We start from the raw sequence: 20461 nt of genomic DNA on the forward strand, positions 1-20461 counted from the left end.
GGAGAGCGGAAGAGAACAGACTCAGCCTGCAGTGTGTAAAAAGTGGGAGGAAACAGTGCAAACATTTGAAAAAGCAGCGGGTGAATAAGGGGTGTGAGTTGGTGGGTGTCGCTGCTGATGTCACACCTCCCAGACAGCCACGATTGGACCCTAATTAGAAAGCTGGGCAGCAAATAGATAGGCGTCCTGCATGATTGGACTCAAAGTGGCTGATGCCAAAATTTCTGCAGAGGCGCGGAAACCTGGCGGAGAGGAGCGCAGGCAGCGGAGCAAGCGCGCCGGGATCAGAGCTGCTGAGAGCCGCCGTGCTGCGCTGTGAGCAGTCTGTGCGAGTGTGTGAACTGTGTGTGTGTGATCTGCAGGAGAGCTGGAGTTTTCAGAGGTGAGAGAAGAACAGCGAGACGCGCTCCCCCCTCTGCTCTGGAGTCATAAAAAAAGGAGGGAGAGCTGAAAATATAGTCCGAGTCTACGTCAAGCCCGAGGACGCTGCGCTGTCAGAGGCTGAAGAGAGACAAGTACAAAGAGGAGTCGATCCGTCGAGCCCAAGTTATTCTGCGCCGCGCTCCACACGCCGCGCTCATGGCATCCGTACTTGGAAACAGCAGCCGCGCGTCCGGGGCACAGAGCGGACAGGTCAAATGTAAGCTGAAGAAGAGGAGGAGGAGGCGATCCAAGAGAAAAGGTACAACTTTACACCACTTCTCTGCTTTTTGTGTGTTTTTCTTGCAGAGGTCGTGCGCACCTTGGCGGGGCAGCGGAGCGCGCGGCAGCCCGGCAGGCAGAGCTCGCGCTGCTTCAGCTCGTGCCTCCGTCGCTTCTCCTCGTGCTGCTTTAAATCCTGAAACCATTAAGCTTGAGATATGATCTCTGATTAATAATGCGTAGGCGTCTTTAAATGACGCATTGTCTTTGTCTCTTGAAAGTTTAGTTGCTGCTGCGTCTTTTGTCCTTAAAAAGCCTCCGTTGTTTTTGACAGACGAGAACAATGACAACACCAACGACTCATTCGCTCTAAAATCAAGTTTGAACAGGAGCTCATGATGACAAGCGGATCGCTTTACCCCCACAGATTTAACACCTGCTTATCTTGTATCCGAAAAAGACTCTCGCTTCAGTCACCAACTTCCTCACATAAAAAAGATTTCCTCCATAATTTAAACCAGATTATTTATTCAATTCTTCATAGGCATCAACATTTGAACTAAGATGCTTAAAACAGTCTGCTTTCACTGCAACAAAACTGCAAGATCGTTTTTAAAAAGCACTTAAATGTCACAGCCCTGCTAACTAACATCCTGATATTCACTTCTTTACAATTTCTCTGAGTCTTTTTTTTTACTTCTTCTCTGTATGTAGCAATTTTGCCTCATTAGAGCTCTGCTGGGCTTCAATAAGATGCACTCAACACTAATAAGTTAAAGAAGCAGTTCTAGGCCCTCAACAGGAGTAGAAAGTAGAGGAAATAATAGCATTTGTTGCTTCTGACTTTGGAAAATATTTATTTTGATGATGTTATTTTTATTTGTGTCTTTTAAAACTGTCTCAAAAAAGCAGAAAGAGGTATAAAATTAATCCTAAATCATAAAGTCAAATCCAGCTGATTTTCAGTTTAAGATAAAGCAACATTTTGTCTGCAGCCGTGGGGAAATAGAAGCTGACCAGAGCTTTAGTGAACAAGCCCAGTGTGCTTTTGTGCAGAATACAGAGAAGGGAAATACTGGTCATCTGCAGCTGCACATTCATGCGTTTATGGAAAAAAGAAAATCTTAATTCCCAGCTTTACACGCCTCTTATTTTGAAATTTCTTTGCTGCTTTAACATGGTCACAAAATTTCCACAGAGTGTAGTTTTCTGTTGAAATTATTCAGCTATTGCTGAGGCATTTTTTAGAGCCTTTGTATGAAAAGAATGTTAAAAAAACATTTACAAAAGATTAAGACAGAAGTTTGTGAAAGATGTCACACTTACGAGTGCTTCTGAACAGATTCCCCTTTTCAGGATTTTTTCAGGAAGTTACATTTATCAGCTCCAGCAGAGGCCACAACCACACTAATATATTTACCTTTTGATTTCAGTTTTAAATGTGCCTCCTTTAGGAGAAAGTAGTGACAATGTCAACAAAGCAGCACTGACACATTTAATTAAATGTATTTATACGTGGAACAGATGAAAAGACGGCTGTTTGTGCTTCATGGGAGAAACTGACGTGCCGCCCTGGTGCATTGTGGAATATGGATGAACGCTGTGAGCGTGTTGACGTATCCGTCTGCGATTGAATGCATAACGAGCTTTCATAAACACTTTGCACTTGTCATCAAAGTACAAACAGACAACTGCTCCTCATTTCCATAACCTCCTGATTTTTAATAGCCCAAGTAATTGAGACAAGGGAGACAATACATAAAATATAGTGCTGAGGCAAATGTATTTACATAATGGAAACGACAGAATTGGTTCCACAACATTAAGCATTGCATATGAGTGCCACACAGACGCGCGAACATTAGCTGACAGGCCTTCACTGCGTGTTTTCCGAACGGCTAATTTATCAACGCTGCTGATTCATTCTGATAACACGGGACATTAGGGGCCAGTTCAGGGACCGGGCTGCAAATGAAGTGTGTCTGTGGAAGTGCTGAGGGCCGCTGACTCCTCTGAAAGCTGCAGGATGACTCTGCTCTGCAATCCTTTCCTGTCTTCTTAGTGGATACACAAGAAAATGTGAAAATGTTTCCTAGGCTGCACACTTTCTGATTGAAGGATTTCAAACTTGAGTACAAATTCTGCAAAGCCGGATTGAGCTTTTTTTTATGTTTATCATTATTATCCTTCATCTCAAATGCCAGCTGATTACTATCTAGAGATTTCACACTATTATTTTTATTACAGACCTTAAGGCAGCGAGAGTCACAGAGGGATTATTGCATGACATTTGAGCCTTAATCCCCTGAAAAGGCTGCAGATTATTTGTAGATGGACTCCCTAAAACCTGTGTGCGTATTTAAAAGGTTGTAAGCAGATTCATCTTTTTTTAATTTCATCCAACCAAACTCTTCCTTGTGATTGTTCATTTTAAGGACAGCTGTAGATTGCAAAACAAATGTGTAAAAAGAAGATTAAGTCTGACATTATTTTTGCTTACATGCCAGCTCAGGTTCCTAGAAATCGCACTTCCTCTTAAACTCACCAGCTGTGTTTTCAGGGGTCTCATAGCTCCGGTGAGCCCGGCGTTGTGGCGATGTACATTTATGTTTGACCGGTGTCATCGCCCCTGGAAGGATTCATGAACAAGCTGTGCATTGGCCTCTTAATTAATCACAGCCACATGATTTATGTCCCTCAGGGATGCCGTAAATAAAACCCTTTCGGAGATGTGTGACAGTCCAGTGATGCGCAGGAACATCTCAGTGAATGTATCAGCGCCTGTAAAACCCCTGCTGTCAATCAAATGTGACCTTTTCTACTCTCGGCCGGCATATGTACAACATACTCCTCATCTTTTATCCCTAGTGTGTGTTTTTTTATGAACAAAAAATAAGCAGAGCAGAGATTTATAGACTCACATTATTCTTTTACAGCCACACTTATCACCCCTGTTCTCTGAGCGTACTCTTCAGTGTATCAGCGTATCATCAGGAGCGCCCAGGGGCAAATGTGAAAAACACAGAGTGTAACATAATTTATGTAGCAATTACTGTTTACGCTCTCGTCCCGCCGAGGTGGCAGCAGAGGGGTCGAGTGTGGGCTGTCGGGCGGTGATGGAAGCTAAAGGAGAGGAGAGGGAGGAGGTGTGCGGGGCGGGCAGAGGATGAGGGTCAGCGGCTTCTCGCTCTCGAGACGGCCAATGGCAGACATTAGAGAGGTGGGAGAACTGATGGGTGTTGAGCCTTCGATACTCTCTGAGGAGCTGCTCTGACTCTTTAAGAGAAGAGGAAGAATGAGAGGAAGCCCTGACCGTATAGCACAGCATCACCAGACTCACTCTGAAGGAGCATAACAGCGATACAGGCAGTACTCAGGTGAAGGTAAATGTCAGGGTGGAGAGCGAAGGCCGAGAAACGCAAAAATTCCTTTTGTATTTTTGACAAATCATATTTTATTCTGATTTACCAGCCGTTTTGTCACTGCTTCCAGGGGTTTGAAATGACAAAACTCTTGGTATTTGTCACTGAAATGTCACATACTTCAAAAGTTTTTAGGAACAACAAAAAGGCTTTGTTTTAGTTTCATGAAATGCATTTTTTAAAGTAATTTTTACCCTTTAAAGAGCATGAAATATAAAGTGCTAGAATCATACATACTGTTAAAATTCCCACTGCTTTGTCACCTCTCTGCCTCCACTGTCAGTCAGAGAGATTTGTCCCTGCAAAAATCTTGATTTGAGTACATGTTTTTATTTGTTGTGTTACTAAAGTATATAGTTGGAGCCAGTTTGCACTTAAATATGACGAAAAAATGTAATGCAATAAAGGTTTTTTGCTTAAGTCACCCTACATGCATTCTTAAGGCTCTTGGAAAACCTGGGAAGAAATTAACCAACTTCCAATCATGGACCACACATGGAAAACGAGAGAAAAGGCAAAATATCCTGGAAGAACTGCCATCTTAAAGAGCTGTAATGTTAAGTATTAGCTCAAATATTATTTGGATCCTTTGGACAAACATAAAGAACACCCAAAAGTCACATTATTTGTCTATGTAGTATTTGTAAGAAAAGAGAGTGCAAGGTACTCTAAAAGGAATCAAAACTAAATGCAGTGATTGATACAGACTAATAAAATACAGAAATAATAGAAAAACAACAAGAAGTAATGCAAGAGAAAATAAGAGGAAAAAATAGGTTATAAAAAATGTTATTTTAACATGTTTTTAGAATTAAGCTTTACATCTGCAGGTGTTTTTTAATTGGTCCTTGATCAAGTTGTCATAATTAAAAAGCATGTTAGAGTTCATGATTTTACCCATATTGCACATCTTTTGAATCAGACTTATTGATGTATAGGTATGACCTGCTTCCATCATATGAGTTAAATTGCCACTAAAAAATCATCTCAAGAAAACTCTGATTCTGTTTATGTGATATTTACAGCGATACTAAGACTGTCTGCGCAATTTCTGGAGTGAAGTTTCTTGCTTGATTGACACTTTGTCTTTTCCACGTCTCTTTCTTTGGCCCCAAAACTTCCCTATCTGAAACATTCAGTTAAAATTAGCTTCCAAAGTATAGAAACACATCGTTATATCTTTGTTTGTTAGTGGAATTGAGTCGCTTCAAAGCCCTGTATTGCTAGGTGATTCCAACCTCCTAAAAGTTAAACTGCACTTCTAAGAAAAAACACATTGAAAAAGCTTTTTTACAGCAGAATGGATGAATGGAATGATAAAAAAAATCTGCTCAGACAACAGCACAGACATCTCATTGAAAATAGTTAAACAGGAGCTACTGTATCTGGAGAGTGGATTGGAGGGCTGTTGTTCATTCTGCTGCACGGTTAAATTGAAAAAGAGAGCTGTGAAGTGGATCTGTGTGTGGCTGCTACTTCATTTATTCCCCAGATTGTTTTTAAACTTACCGGTTTCATAATGTTTGTCTTTGCTTCCTGTAAAACCAGACGTCTACATATGCAAAGTGTCTAACAGTCTCAACAATAGCCGAGATTGAACTCTTGTAAATAAATTCCTAACAGTTAAAGTGAATGCACTACCTTCTCCATTGTGATCGTGACATAATTTTCCAAATGTAGGTTTATTCACAGCAGGTGTGCATTTGTGAGTGTTGTAGTAACCAGAGCGTGTCTCCATGTTGGGACAGCCCAATGTCACACACAGCGTTAGTGATTGTGTTTCTGTGGATGTATTTCACTGATGTAAAGCTCCGGTTTGAGCCTGAAACTCTTCCGTCACGTGTGTTTGTGTTTGTGCTGATAACCGCATTAAGAGCTGCGACAGAAACACCGCTGGCATTTATGAGGTTAATGAAGGTCAGTGCCGATGGTGCCGGCGCCACGCTCCTCTGTGTGCGCACGCATGGCTGTGTGAATTTACCCACACTTCCTGATTAAGGGTAGCGGCGACAGCGGTTTAGGACACGGCGTCCTCTAACTGACTGAGCGTTTAGCCGAGGGAAAAAAGGTTATTACTACTGACTGCGGCCTCTCAGGGACGCCTGATAAAATGACCACGGAAAAGGAATAGCACAACTTTAGCACATTAGCATAATTAGTAATTATCTCGTAATAGTCCCTCTTGGCTTTTTTGGAGCTCGGCGGTGAGAAATTGTACTTAAAGTTCAGACTCAGAAAACAAATTCTGCACTGAATAAAACGTCTCTTTTGAGTAGAATATGAGCATCAGATTTAAAAACTTCTAAGTAAATGAATGTGTCGTGTGATGACTCTGACTGTTGGAGAGATAAATGTATTACTCACATCACAGATAACTTGTTGCATTTGTTGCCATGACCACAAAACACAACATTTAATCGTTGCTCATACAAAAGCAGTTTAAAACTACTGCAGAGGAGACACTGAGGACTCTTATACTGCAGTTTAGTTCACACCACTTATGTCAGTGCCCCTTTTTTTGCTCTTCACATAGACTTGTCTGCTTTGGTGTGGATGTTCAATGTCAGTCCTCATAAATAGAGAAAAACAGCAACTCAGCAGCGAGCTGTCAGTGTGTTTGTGCGTCAGTTGTCCGCTAGACGACGCAGCACCAGAGAGTGGGTGATTTTAGAAAGGTTGTTTAGTCGGCTTGTAGCAGTTGTGGAGAGTTTTTTGAGGCAATGTTGAGTTTAAGGAGCAAATAAGAGGCAAAAATTTGATTCTGTGCTGTTTTGTATGACACATTTTACTCCTAATAGTCAGTGAACGCATCCCTACTGTTTCAACAAAAACAAGATTTGAATTAGAGTCTTGGTTATTTGTTTTCTTTTTATTCTTTTGTCTATAAATTTCAATTTTTTAAATTTTTAGCAGGCAAAAAGGTAAATCTCATTTATTCATTCAGTAACCAAAGTCCTGGGATGCTGGTAGGGCTGGTAAATATATTAATCTTTTTAGATATATCGATATGTTTTAAACAAGATATATGGTAAAGACGATATGTATATAGATGTAGCTTACACTGAGTTGTTGAGTAAAAGAAAAAAAAACAGATGCCAGGACTACTACTCAATACAAAAGTTGTTTACAGTAGAACCATACAGTAATACTATGCATATTGATCACAAAATAATATATTTGAAATGTTTAGTCTAAATGTTAGATTACCAATTTCCTTATTTTATTTCATTGAAGATGCATTTTTTCATATTTTTCACATGGTTAGTTTATTTTATGGCTGCAACAATGAACTGATAAAAATGCTAATAATCAATAATTCCAAGTGTTGGGAACTCTATCCATTGTTTCACTGTTTATGTTACCTGCAGTGGTGCAAAGCTGCTTAAGTCACAGTTGATAAACTTCATTTTCACTGATTAGTTTGATATTTTTATGATTAACAGAAGTTATGAGGAGAAATGTTCATCAGTGACTGTTTTCCCATGAGATGAGATGAGAGATGAGATGTTGGCGACCTACACATCGATCTTTGTAGTAAAACCACATTGGAACTGAAGTTTTTAAAAGTTTTTCAGCTTTCGGAAGTGACTGGACAGAAAAAAAATCAAGGTATCCTGTTGGACATTAAAGTCTATGATATTTCTCCCAACAAGTGTCTTATTTGTCCATCACAGTTCAAGCAGACAGGAGGAGAGATGTGAGTGCTGCAGGCACAGGTTGAGAGGAGCGATTGCTTATGTGTGTGTGTGCATCAGTGACTGAGAGCCGACACGACAACAAGCTTCAGGCTATTTAATGAGCTAACGATAGTCTGGCCAAGCAGTGACTGACAAATGTCTCTGAGGTGTTATAATATCAATAACCTTTGAAGGCTAAGGCTATCCTTCATAAAGACATACTAAAAGCTGTTTGATTGGTTAAATATGTGGCTCTTCTTTGCTGAAATGTTTGCCAGAGGTCGTAGTAAAAGTAGTCTAACTACACAGAGGCCAAAGTAAAGCTATTTCATTCAAAGTCTTTCAGGATTGTCATCAGTATGATCTTGGAGTTTAAATGTATGAGTGAGGAGTGAAGTTAGAAGCATATATTTATATTTTTGTATGTTATGATGTGGCCTGTTTAAAGCCATTTGATGTAGCTAAGCCAATCAACATTTTATATTAATCTCAGGATTCATGTGGCCAGATAAAGTTCTGAGACATTTGTGTTTTGTTATTTTATATATATATATATATATATATATTTATATATATATATATATATTTATATATATATATATATATATATTTATATATATATATATATATATATGATCGATAAAATTAAAGTATCTGTTTCATGAAGACTTTAAAATAAAAGATGTATTCAGCCGATGAATGTATTGAAATAAATTAGATCAGTTGTAGCCCTACAAACTACTGCAGAGACATGTGGGACATTTAAGAGTCAATTTTCGTAATTATTTTAAATACAGGTTCTTTCCTTTAATGTCATTTTCATGCACAGGCTGAGAAATAAATCAATTTAATTAATAAATCTGTTTTTGTTTTGTTTTTTTTAACTGAGATTTTGAAAATAGAAAACCAAGATTATCTGTTAAACTTGCTGCAATAATACCAAAACTAAAAGCCACTGTCCGAAGCTTTAATTTTCTGTTAGTTCTGGCAGTCCAGTAAACAGAATGATGCATTTTTTATACAGACTGTAAAAATGTTCTATGAGTATTATCAAACTCAAGAAATACATCCCCTCAAACAAAGAAAAACATCCTGCTCAGTTTTAATAATCATATTCACCCTGATTTTTTTAGTAGAAACTGAAATAAAATGTAGTTTTGGTCTGCTTGCCAATTTTTGTCTGACACTGGTTCTGTAGCAGAGATGACAAATACAAATACTGAAATAATCAGTAATGATCTGATGGTCTTGTTAGCTTTCAAAGATCGTGGAGAGACATTAGCATTACTTTCATTTTGTTTCTTCAGCAGAAAAAACTTTCAGAGCCTAAGTGCTCATCTAACTAGTGCCCTTTAAAGACGTGTACACACTTTAACCAGTAAAGGAACATTCAGTTCAATTTTGTTGCATGTTGTCGATAAAAATAATATTTTTGTGTAGTTTCTTTTTTGATTTGATTGAAATCTAAATCAAGTTTAGTGTGAAAAAATCAGAAAGTCAATTTTTTGACCATATTGCCCAGCCCTATGTGCATATTCTACATTGTGCCGCTGGTTGTTTGTAGAAGTAACTGTCTGATGTTGGGCATTGGGCCCTTGTGGATTTTACTTTAAACTGACTTTGTTTTTGTTACATCTTGACTGAAAAAATATTCACTTTGACAATGTGTTGCTTTTCCTTGAAAAAATGTTGTAATATGATTAACGGTCCTGATCGCCCAGCCCTAGGTGCCACTAGCCTCGTTGTTTTGTCTGCATGCAGACAGAGGCTGTTGTTATCAAATGGAGTGAACTAGGTTCAAATCTGGCCTATCTTAGTCTACACCTTTGCTTGGCTATTACTGTATCAACCAAATGTCTTTGAGAAAGCTTGTACTGTATTTGCTGGTTAATTTGAAAAACACCAACAAATAGATGGTATAAAAAAATCTGGCCTGTTGGTCCTTTACTGCACATCTTTCCTCAGTTAATTTTCTGACTATATGCACCATTCTCTCTGAATAAAGGCATCAAAGCTAAGAAATCACAAAGTAGTTAGAATAATAGACAACCAACCATTGTGAAACATGGTTCCACAGAGAATACGCTTAGGTATTTAGCAAAGATATTGCGCTCTCTTTGTTTAACCCACAGTCCTAAATTCAGTTTAAGCAAGAAAACGCAGCAAACAGAAGCTGAATCATTTATACGTATGCAGTTTGTTCTTTCAAGGTGCCTAAAAAGGCTTTCAAATAAATGTTTGCCAGAAAACCACATCCTCTTCAAATTTATGAACATATCAAAGATTAGAGTTTTAATCAAAAGTGTCAAACTTTGGCATTAAATCCTTCAGAAATGACAAGAAAAATATGTATCTGGGAAAGGAAAGGGAATGTTTTGTAGCGAAATGCATTTTTGTCTTTTTTTTCTACCTTAAATTGATAAGCCCTTCAGATTGAAAACATGCCCAGGTTCTTTATGGAGATCTGATTTTTGACATCATGGTCAATTCTAGTGACTGTCAGGGAAATGCCAACATTAGTTTGACTGTAAGTAAAAACCTTTGATGCATTTGATATTTTTCCCCATAAATTATCCAGGTGCAATGTAAAAAGTTGTTCCTTGAGTGGTGTCTTCGATCTGTTGTCCCTAAAAAAAAACCTCAAGAAAGAAGGCAAAGTGCTCTGTGGGCAGCCAAAGAGTTGAAAACAAAAAGAAGAAAGTTAGACAGATGCACCCTCCTGCGGGGGTCAGGCTAATTGTTCATAACTGTGTAGAATTAGACCATGTGGAGAGTATGATCTTTATGTTTTGTAGGATTTTAAGGTGAAATTGAAATATTCATTATCAAAAATCAGTTTTGTTTGTTCAAAATCTAAAAAAAAGTCATTTATTCATCTGACAACAAGCTTCCTACAGTAATTTAACTGTCAAGTAACGGCTTTGTCTTCATGCTTCTCTAAATTTAAGTATCTGTTGAATGAAGATGGCTTATTTTGTTTCTCCACTGTTCAGGCATGCTTTTATTACAAGTTCTGCCATGTAGTGTGAAGTCCTGCCAGTATTAGTGGAGCGCCCCACACATCCTGGTGGCAAAACATTTCTCCAGTTTATAGTCCTAATTAGCTCTAACTGTGCCGTCGTCCCTGAGTCATCATGCCTGGAGAGAGGCCAGATCATTTGACGCTCCGCAGTTTCACACTCTCTTCATCCCTCTCTTCTTCTCCTCTCTCCTGCCTCATTTTCTCTCACACACTCTGTTATTGTTGTCCTCCGGCTTGCTTGTGCGTATTCACAGCACGCTAGCTGCTACTGTGAAAAGGGACATATTTCATAAGCAGAAAATAGCTACTGAAGGTGTGAGAGTTTGTGCGCCATAAAAGCTTTTTGCTGTTTCACACACTCTGTCAGCAGGTTGGCTATGAGATGCGTTCACTGCAGTTTGGAAATTAAAAATCACAAACACATCTGAGGCTAAGACCTCCGCTCTGATGTCACATGAAGGCACCGCCACCTTGTCTAATGTGCTGACACGGCAAAGTTAGCACTGATACCCGCCTCATATGGAATAATGAAATTGGATGAAACGGCTTAAGCACGCCGTCCCCTCTCTTGCCATCAGACTGGGTGCCTATTAGAGATAACGTTAATGAAGGGGACTTTAGTCCAGAATAGACACATCTTACTGCTGGAGGGGAACCAGGAGGGGAGGGGCGCTAACAGCATTTATTTCCATTAATAAGATGGAGCGTTTTACACCAGGGCCTCTCCTGAGGGCTCTCTCCGGAGGTCGCAGAGAATCCGACACCTTAACAACCTCCAATCGAGTTCATTTCAGCGGGCGGGCGCGTCACACACACTACAGCGAGTCCACAGAAACTTGTCGTAACCTTGACGTGGCTCTGCACTACTCAGGCAGGAGTGGACACTCCATCATTATAATAACTGCTGTCCATCCATGATAGACCTTTTTTAGGTCATTAATATGAATCTGAGCAGCTGGAGGAGCACCCACCTTTTGCTCTGTCAGCACTCTGGGAACTTTCTCCTAGAGAACCAGGTGGGCAGATAGCAAAGAGCAACTTCTTAACCATTATTAGGTGCCTCCTACCCTCTTCATTTTTCCTGTTAGGCCTGTGTGATTGCAAGAATTTGAGGATAAAGCTGCACAATAACTGTCTATCCTATCATTACTGTGAAGTGAGAATTTTCAGTAAACACTGTAAAGTCTGACTACAAATATGACAAATTATTTGCTGTCAACAAGCAATGCTTTTACACTCAGCATGCACTCATTGACTGGAGGTCTGGGTATAATTTCCATGCTCTAACACCATTTTCATTTGGCCAGATAAAGCTAAAGCTGTCATATCCTTATATTAAATGCTGCCAATTCAATTGTGAAAAAACAGTTAATAGGTCTTTTTTGGGAATGCAGGAAAAACCCATTTGCAAGCACTGAATGTGTGAAAAAAGGATATAAATCAAAATACAGTTCATATTTCCTCTCTCTTTATTTTTTGCTCTGTATGTCATTGCAATATGGAACAATGTAATCAGATTTAAAACATGTTGTGATACTTGGCTTATGGTCTAATAAACTGGGACATTTTTAGCAAAATAATAATGTATTATGGGCTTGACTTTGTTTCTTAGGCTTGTTTTCTTAGTTTCTTTTTATCAAGTTTTTTCTCACATCATGTGCAGACTGCTTTCCATCTTGATTTTGGGCACACAGGCGACTGTAGCTCAGTAGGTAGAGTCGGTCGTCTGGCAATTGGAAGGTCAGAGCTTGATCCCCTGCTCCTGCAGTCTGAGTTGATGTGTCCTTCGTCATTGATGTTTAAATAGGTATGGATGTGCATTAATGGGATTAGCTAATACTGATGGCCAATTCTCCATAGCCACTACCGTCAGTGTGTGAATGTGGAGGTATGAATAGGTAGGTGTAACTTGAGGTGTAAAAGCACTTTGAGTAGTCAGATGATTGGAAAAGTGCTATACAAGCACTGTTTTGCTTTTGGGAGTCAAACATTAACAAAAATGACCTTAAAGCTTTATGTATTAACAATGGGATTCAAATTGATAGTTGTTTGAAGATCAATGAAATGTCACAATAAGAAAAAATGTACTGACATGGTTGTTAATCCTTGGCTGGTGAAGCTACACTTGTCAGACTTTCTGGTGCCACATTAAGACGTTCCAGTCTGTAGTGATTTATAAAAATATGACTTCAGTTGACAAAACAAAACCCCTTTGTAAGATATGAATTTGCTAGCTTCTATGAAAATCATTGTAAAACCATTTTTATGATCAATAATTGATGGCTAAATCAACCCTGAGTTGTTTGAGAATGTTACTCCTTCATATTTTGAAATGATTTGATCTCAAACAAGAAGACTGTTAAAGATGCTATCAATCTGACAGCTGTATTTATGCTACTATCCTAAAAGAATCATGCTAAAGCTGCATTTTATATTAAAATTGGCACTACTTGGTTAGCCTGGGTGTGTTAAGCAGCTAACCTTGCAAAGCAGATGGATACGCCTGTTTGCTTGTTTTTCACTGGCGAATCCATCTTGCAAAGCTCCCATCTGAACAGTTTGGGCCTGGTTAGAAAGTGACAGGACCAAACTGTTCAGATTTTTGTGCATGATTTTAGTATGAGCACATAAAGGCTTAAAAAGTTAATTATCTGTAACCGCAGATATGAACATTTCTGCCGATTAATTACAACGATATGTCCGCTTCAAGTTAGGGCTGTTGCTTTTTATTTGAAATTCAAACAGTCATTCGAACCGTTGGGGGAAAGATGCAATGAGCCGTTCAAAATCTGTCAGTGCACAATGACACCTGAAGTAGTTTGCCTTCGATCCAGCAGAGGGCAGAGTCAGCGTTACCTGACCATTGTGTGCCCTCTTGGCCTCAGTAGATAAGATAGTTGATGTGTAGAAACTTCTACAACAATCAAGGGCCTTGATAGCAACGAGCAGACAATAACATCACCTAAACACACCAGAGGTGCTGTATGGAAATGATTTGTATTGGTAAAACAAAAAAACGGGGGTGCGATTCCAGAGATGAAAATGCATATTAGGAGACTCCTCTCTCTGGCAAAAGCAAATGGCTGCTTTGATGGAGAGATAGGGTGCACTAGAAGCCTGCCGCTCTCCAGGCTGGCTAATAAACATTTGTGCATACCGGGAACTTATGTGCGCTCTGAACGGAAGTTCTCGTCTGCATGTAATACTCCAAATAAAATGAGAGCTGCACGATCCCGATCACGTCAACAGGCTTGTCTTTGTAGCGTATAATCTCCATAAAAATAACCAGGATCGTTTAAGATACCATCAGGGTGTCGGTAAATGCTTAAGTAGCATATTACTGCTGTTTGAAAATCGCTCTTGTTGTCTTAATTTTGTCATTTAGTTCAATTCTAACTAAATTTAAGAGAGGGCACAGTAAAAATCACATATATTCTGCTACTAAAAAATTACCTAAGTATTTGTAAGATTTAGACAGCATTTATGTGTCTACCTGCAATTTGCAGGTGATCAAAAACAAGAAATTACTGATACTGGATGTCTGTTACTTCTGTTTTTGCTGTTGTGGTATCAAACAGGTATTGATACGGTTTGATTTCTATGGGTACCGTAGCAAAACTGAGAATTCTCATATTGGGCCAGCCCTATTTTCCCCTGACAAAACCTCGGTTCTAAGGTTTTTTTTAAGTTCTGCTTTTTTAAAATTTTGGTTCGATGAGCTGAAATGAAGACAAAACTGTCTAAACTGTTTGCAATATGAGAATTTCTCCAACTACAGCTCCCTAATAAACATCTTGGTGCTTGGAAACCCCAGATTTGGACTGCTATGTGATTGTTAATTTGAGTTAAAACGGTTGTTTGAAGACCTTGTACCTTTATCTGTTTGTTAATTACTTCATAGCAATGCAATAAATGCACACACAGGAATGCAGCATTATATAATCAGCAGTAAGAATTATCCATTATCCCTGTGCATGAAGGAGTTCAGCATTACTATCTCTGTACACAGACACTCTAATATCTAAACCATGAGGGTCAAGAGCTCTCCCTCATCTTCTGCATTATGTAAATACATCTGATGGTGGCTGATTCGTAGTAAATAAACATTTCATCCAGAGCACATTAGATCCATGCGGCTGATGGAACAGCTTAATGGCAGATTAGCGCATTGATAATGATGAGCTGCACACACATGAGCTCCCTGCCTGCTTTATCATTCAGCTCACACTCAGCATTAAATAACAGTTTTTCCTCATCTTCGCCCCATGCTAAATCCTCTCTCATCCATCGATTCTTGCGTCCTTTAGGGGATCCTTCGAGGAGACACCGACAGGCTTATCTTGCAAATCCTTTAAAAGGTATTTTTTTAAATAAATCTTTGCCTGCATTAACTCTGTCTGCTCTCGAAGTCGGCCAGCGACAGGCGAGCTGGAGTTTTTATACCTTTGGGCCGATCCGTGCGATATGTGTAGTCCTGTTTTCCAAGTTTCTTAACAGTCACATGGTGTGGCGTTTATTTTTCCTCCTTGCTGCCTGATTTTGATTTGTACAGCTTGGAGTACTGGAGCGTAATAGATGTGTTTGCATTTGCCGAAAAACTGAGAGTCCCAATCACTCATCCATTCCCTCTGATAGCTCAGGGTGTGTTTGGCTTTGCCCAGATAAGGCCTGAGTATACATAGAGTTGGATTCAGTTGAATTGTTTGTACACACATGGTGCTTTGGCACTGGTCTGCTTGGATGGGCTCTGGCATGATGGAGAATTTTATCCCTGACAGCCTCCTCCTCCTCCTCTACCTCTCTGTGGTGCTTTGGGGCTTGAGCTGTCGGTGAAGGGTGAAGGGTGCAGAGGACCTCAGGCTACTAATGTTTCTTAGTAAAGGACAAAAAGAGGAGATGTCTCTGGGATAGAATGATGGCACAGATGAACCTACATAACTGCTTTTCCAAATTTAGATCCAAGGAATACAGTGTGAGCAACCTAAAGAAGATTCATCCAATGAAAACGTTTTACCAGCTTTCAGAGCGGAAGAGTCTGTATTTATCTCTGAGGAGACGCAGTCTTATCTCTGTTAGTATTTTGATCTCCTTCATTGAAACAATAACCTTATATGTCCCATGTCTGATTATCTTGTAAAGAATTTAAAATAAATTTAACAGATGATTGGCAGTAAACTCTTTAAACAGTATAGAAGTCGTATGCCTGCCTATATTCATATGATTTCCATGATCGCAAAAATCAGGCTATTTAGTTCTTAGAACAATAACAATTGACATGAGCGGATTTTTTCCAGCCTACACTCTGATATCCAAATATAAATACTGCCCAGACAGCAAGCATTGTTGGTGAACTAAAATAAAAAAAATCCACAGAATAGAACACAAAGAAAACTTTTGGGGGTCAAAAGACATCAGTGAATTAATAAAACACATTTGCATAAATCTATGAGTCTAACACTGGCCGATGGTCATCCTGTTAAGGGTCATTGGCCTATCATTAAAATATGTGATGGGCTGACGACAGCTGCCGATGTGTGTCAGATGTGCTGCCAGCACTGCATCTCGCATGTGACTGCAGTTACCTGAAAAAGTGGGACACTGTTAGCATCAACCACTCGCTTTTCGCGCATGCAGGTTTTGCAGGTGCAGTTTTGAATGAGGCCAAAAATCCAGGAGGATATCTCAAGCCAGTGGAGTGTGATGCAAAGCCTCTTGGAACAAACGCAAATGCTTGTGACAAACTACAATCACTCCAAAACTTTAACTACATAGCAGTGGGGATAAGTTGACACTATCATAATTCTCTCTCAATGTGAACAGCTGACAAGAGTACTTGGTGCACTAGATTTGTCGGCTGCTGATGTGATCCCTTCAGTAAGAGCCCTGACACAACTTTTAAGCAAGGAAGCAGCCACTGATTATGAAGTACTACTCAACAGAGGCTGTTAGCAAAATATACAGAGTATTATCAAATTTTCTGCATCACTACCTTATTAGATCCTGGTACAATTACCTTTATTTTGATTGTTAATGTGTTATTTCTATGTTCTTAAGAGCATAACCAGTGTGAAACTATCAGTTGCTGCTTAATTTGTGACCTCCTTCTTCCTTGATTACCTCCGCTGTGTGCTCCTGTTTCTCCTCCCTGCTGCTAGGGCCGGGTATTGCAACTGATGCCTGTATCAATTCAGTTCCAATTCACAAGGTCCCGATTCAATTTGATTATTGATTTCATTCAATGTAGATTCATGTAGGGATATTTCAGTTACAAAACCTATTTTCCTTCAACATCTAAGAGATTCTCAGAGAACTAAAGTTGCAAATACTATAAAGAATGTTCTAATCAGGCTCATTATTTAAATAATTTCAAGGTGTATGTTAAGAATTGACCCCAAACTCATTACTAATTTTCCTCCATGTGGAACATCTTGCTTCTGGCCTTTCTTTTGTCCAGCTGGCTCCTGTCTTTTATAGTTTTTAAATCCAAAATGCAGCCTGATATTCTCTTTTAAGTATGGCTGTGCCATCATTGGAGCACAGTTACCAGGCTCATATGTTTGTTTTAAGGCAGAGATAAGTCAGGTATTACAAGTCCAAGTTGAAACTCCTGTTACAGAGTTGTCAAATGAATAAAGATTAAAAAAAAGCAAATTTGATGCGTTATTTTTTCTTAGTTTGAGTTGGGCTAAGATGTACGTCTACATTGAAGCTTCTAAAGTTTTTAAATGTGGTAGCAGTAGTAATAGTCACTAAAACAAATTCTCGCACTCCACATTTTTAGATAACGTGCATGCAGTATGGTGCTCTAATGTTCATCTGTTATAAACTTGTTTATCTGTCCCATCATCATACACTTCTACCTTCTGTCTGCTGTCTGGGATGTGTGCTATAGACAGATGTTCATGCTTGTCTATTAAATTACAGAACCCAGCACTGATAAATAAAAAATATGTGTCATGGATTATCAGCATCATCTATTATATAATGTAAATTGTACATAATAGTTATATTATGCTAACTTTATAGAAAATCTATATGACATGCAAGTTTATTACTCATCTTTATCTTTTTTTCCTGAGCATCCCGTTATTTCCCCCGCTTACAGCAGGGACTGTGCACAATTTTGCAGAAATACAGGGTACTTAGATAAAGCAAACTGTACAGAGCGTCAAACACAGGGCTTTCACAAAACACTCAGGATCTGAGGCAGTGGTATTCTTGAACATAGCAACCCAGACGATCAGCTGTATTGCTGCCCAGCCTGTGGCAGCATTGGCTTAAGCCAGTCACCTGTAGAGCTGCACCAGGGGAGGTTTACATTTGAGAAAAAAATGTCCAGCTTGAATTGATAACACACCTATTGCGCCTAGGATGCAAACCTTGAATCAGAGTCTAAAAGAGAGTGCAGGTCAAGTTTCAAGCTGCATGACTGGCATAAGCCTGAGACCGGTTGCGCGAGGAGCCATCAGGAGAAGGGAAAGGCATATATTAAAAGTTTGATCTCTGGATTATATGCATTGAAATTGTAAAAATAATTATTTTTTGAATTATTATTATTATAATAATTCTATTATTTAGAATTATTCTTTTTTTATTTAAAAAGAATCGATCTGAATTGGAGAATCAAATTTTTTAACCCAGTCCAACCTGCTGCTGTACAGGCAAGCCCCTTATTCTCTGGATTCTCTTTGCCTGCCCTACGTTTGTCAGGCAAATGAGACATAAATGTAATTTTTTACGTTGTCCTTTTGTGAAACACCAAATTAACTTCCAAAAAATATTTTTGCTAACCTGTATGTGTGAATCAATCTTTCACTTGATCAAAAGTATAACTCAGTACTTTTTGATTTTATCATTCATGGTAAAGTATGGAAAACTTTTACAAACTTATGGCCACCAAAGAATTCCTAGATGCATCACACAGATTGAGATAACTACCGTACTAATGCTTTAATGATTTTTCATTGCCTGCTATGATTCTTTTCCTTCCATAACTGATGACTCTGAAATAGGTCTTAACAGTACCAACAGGTTTTTTTTTCCCAGCACTGGACAGCCTTAAGGCCTATAAAACACAACAGGAAGTTCAAATTAAAGTTGGTGTTTTTAAAATACACAAAATTTTTAAACTGTCCAATAGCAATGAAAGAAAACAAAGTACACATCTGTTGCTCTGTATGCAGCGCAGCAGATCTGAGTTCAGACTCTGCAGTAAACTGAGTGTGGCCGTAGCTCTGCAGCACAGTGGTGACTGAGTTTAATGATAATAGCCCTGACGATAGCAGCGATAATCCTCCTGCTATTCCTGCTGACTGCAGAGAGCAAACGCTTTGTTCTCCGCTCACACTATTAGTGTGATGGAGCTTCATTTTAATTTGAAAGGACCATCAGCTGGATAAGGAGACGAGTGCTCGCTTGTGAACGTGTGCAGACTCGTGTGGAGGAGAAATCAGGCATGGAGACAGAAACGTGCACCTGAAACACACACAGTCTGAGACGAAGACACAACAATAGAGAAGTGGCCCACGGGTCAGTGTGCTGACCTGTCTGGGCTGCAGGTGCTATTATCTTCTTGGCACCTGTTCTAGGAGAGTTTCCTCCTCCTGTCACAGCTGAGGATGAAAACACCAACATGGTCGACAAAGGAGACTTTAGATAACTCGGGAAACATCAGACATGAGACATAGAAGGATGTTGCTTTTAACATGTCTTTTTGTTTCAGAATGAAATGGACAGACATCTTTTTAAAGTCTTAATGTAAAGGATAGACGAAGGCTGTGTCCTATTTCTAATTGTTTTTATACCCCTTTTCCCTTAGGAACAGAGTTGAAGTCATAGTGAAATCTTACCCTATTAATGGGATCACCCTTCAAGATTAACCTTGATACATCACCAGCAGTCATATTTACATAAGCAGACATAATGTTATTGAATGTGCCATGACTTCCAGTCGTCCAGTGAGACCATGGGTGAGACTGTCAGTGCATCTGTTGGCACCGGCAGGCAATGCTTCCACCATGACAGTCCACACGTAGTGAAGCCAGTGCTTTGCCTCACCGTGTTTCCATTCCACCCGGGAGGGAGTAATCGGCAAATGCCGTGGTGGGGGGTACATGGGGACGGATCCAGGAATTTTTAAAGGATGCTTCACTATTGGGAGATAGGGCTAATGGCGGAGGTCTGCGCTCTCCGAGTGCTTTTCTAGTTATATCAGTTTTGACCTCAGAATCAACACCATTATCAACCATATACCTGACACCTTAGGTTGGTAGTAGAAGGCCAGAGCACTCTGGTGTGCCCTCTAGAGGTTTCCTCTAGTAATACAGGCTGCATGTATTTACAGTAATGCTGTTTTCAGTCATTATGACTAGCTAGCTCTAACCTTAATTCTAGCAAGACATCAAATCAGTCTAATTCCTAATAGAATTGATATGATTAAAAAAAAATTTAATCATACATCCATGCTACTAAGTCTTTAAATATATTATTGTAATAGATAGAAGCAAAACATTAAGATTAGATATCATGGTATATAAGAAAGGGCTGCTTGAGAAATTGAAATGGAAATTAATTGAAAACTTAATTAGTTGACCAGCACCAGTTTATGAAATACCAAAAATAAAATACACCAAAAAATAGAAACGGACCAAACAATGTGTGACCTCTGCACATCAGGACAAAGAAACTAAAAACAGTCA

At 39.3% G+C, this 20461-nt stretch overlaps 1 protein-coding gene across 1 annotated transcript in view; it reads left to right on the forward strand.

Moving 5' to 3' along the window:
• Positions 1–402: 402 nt before the first annotated feature.
• Positions 403–20461, forward strand: part of adarb2 (adenosine deaminase RNA specific B2 (inactive)) — a 315732-nt gene continuing 295673 nt past the window's right edge. The window contains exon 1 of the mRNA XM_041813798.1: positions 403–682. Within this exon, the coding sequence (XP_041669732.1) occupies positions 580–682 (103 nt within the window). The 5' untranslated portion in view covers positions 403–579. The remainder of the gene's footprint in view (positions 683–20461) is intronic.

Source organism: Cheilinus undulatus, linkage group 19 (assembly GCF_018320785.1).
Source record: "Cheilinus undulatus linkage group 19, ASM1832078v1, whole genome shotgun sequence".
In the NCBI taxonomy this organism is placed as follows: domain Eukaryota; kingdom Metazoa; phylum Chordata; class Actinopteri; order Labriformes; family Labridae; genus Cheilinus; species Cheilinus undulatus.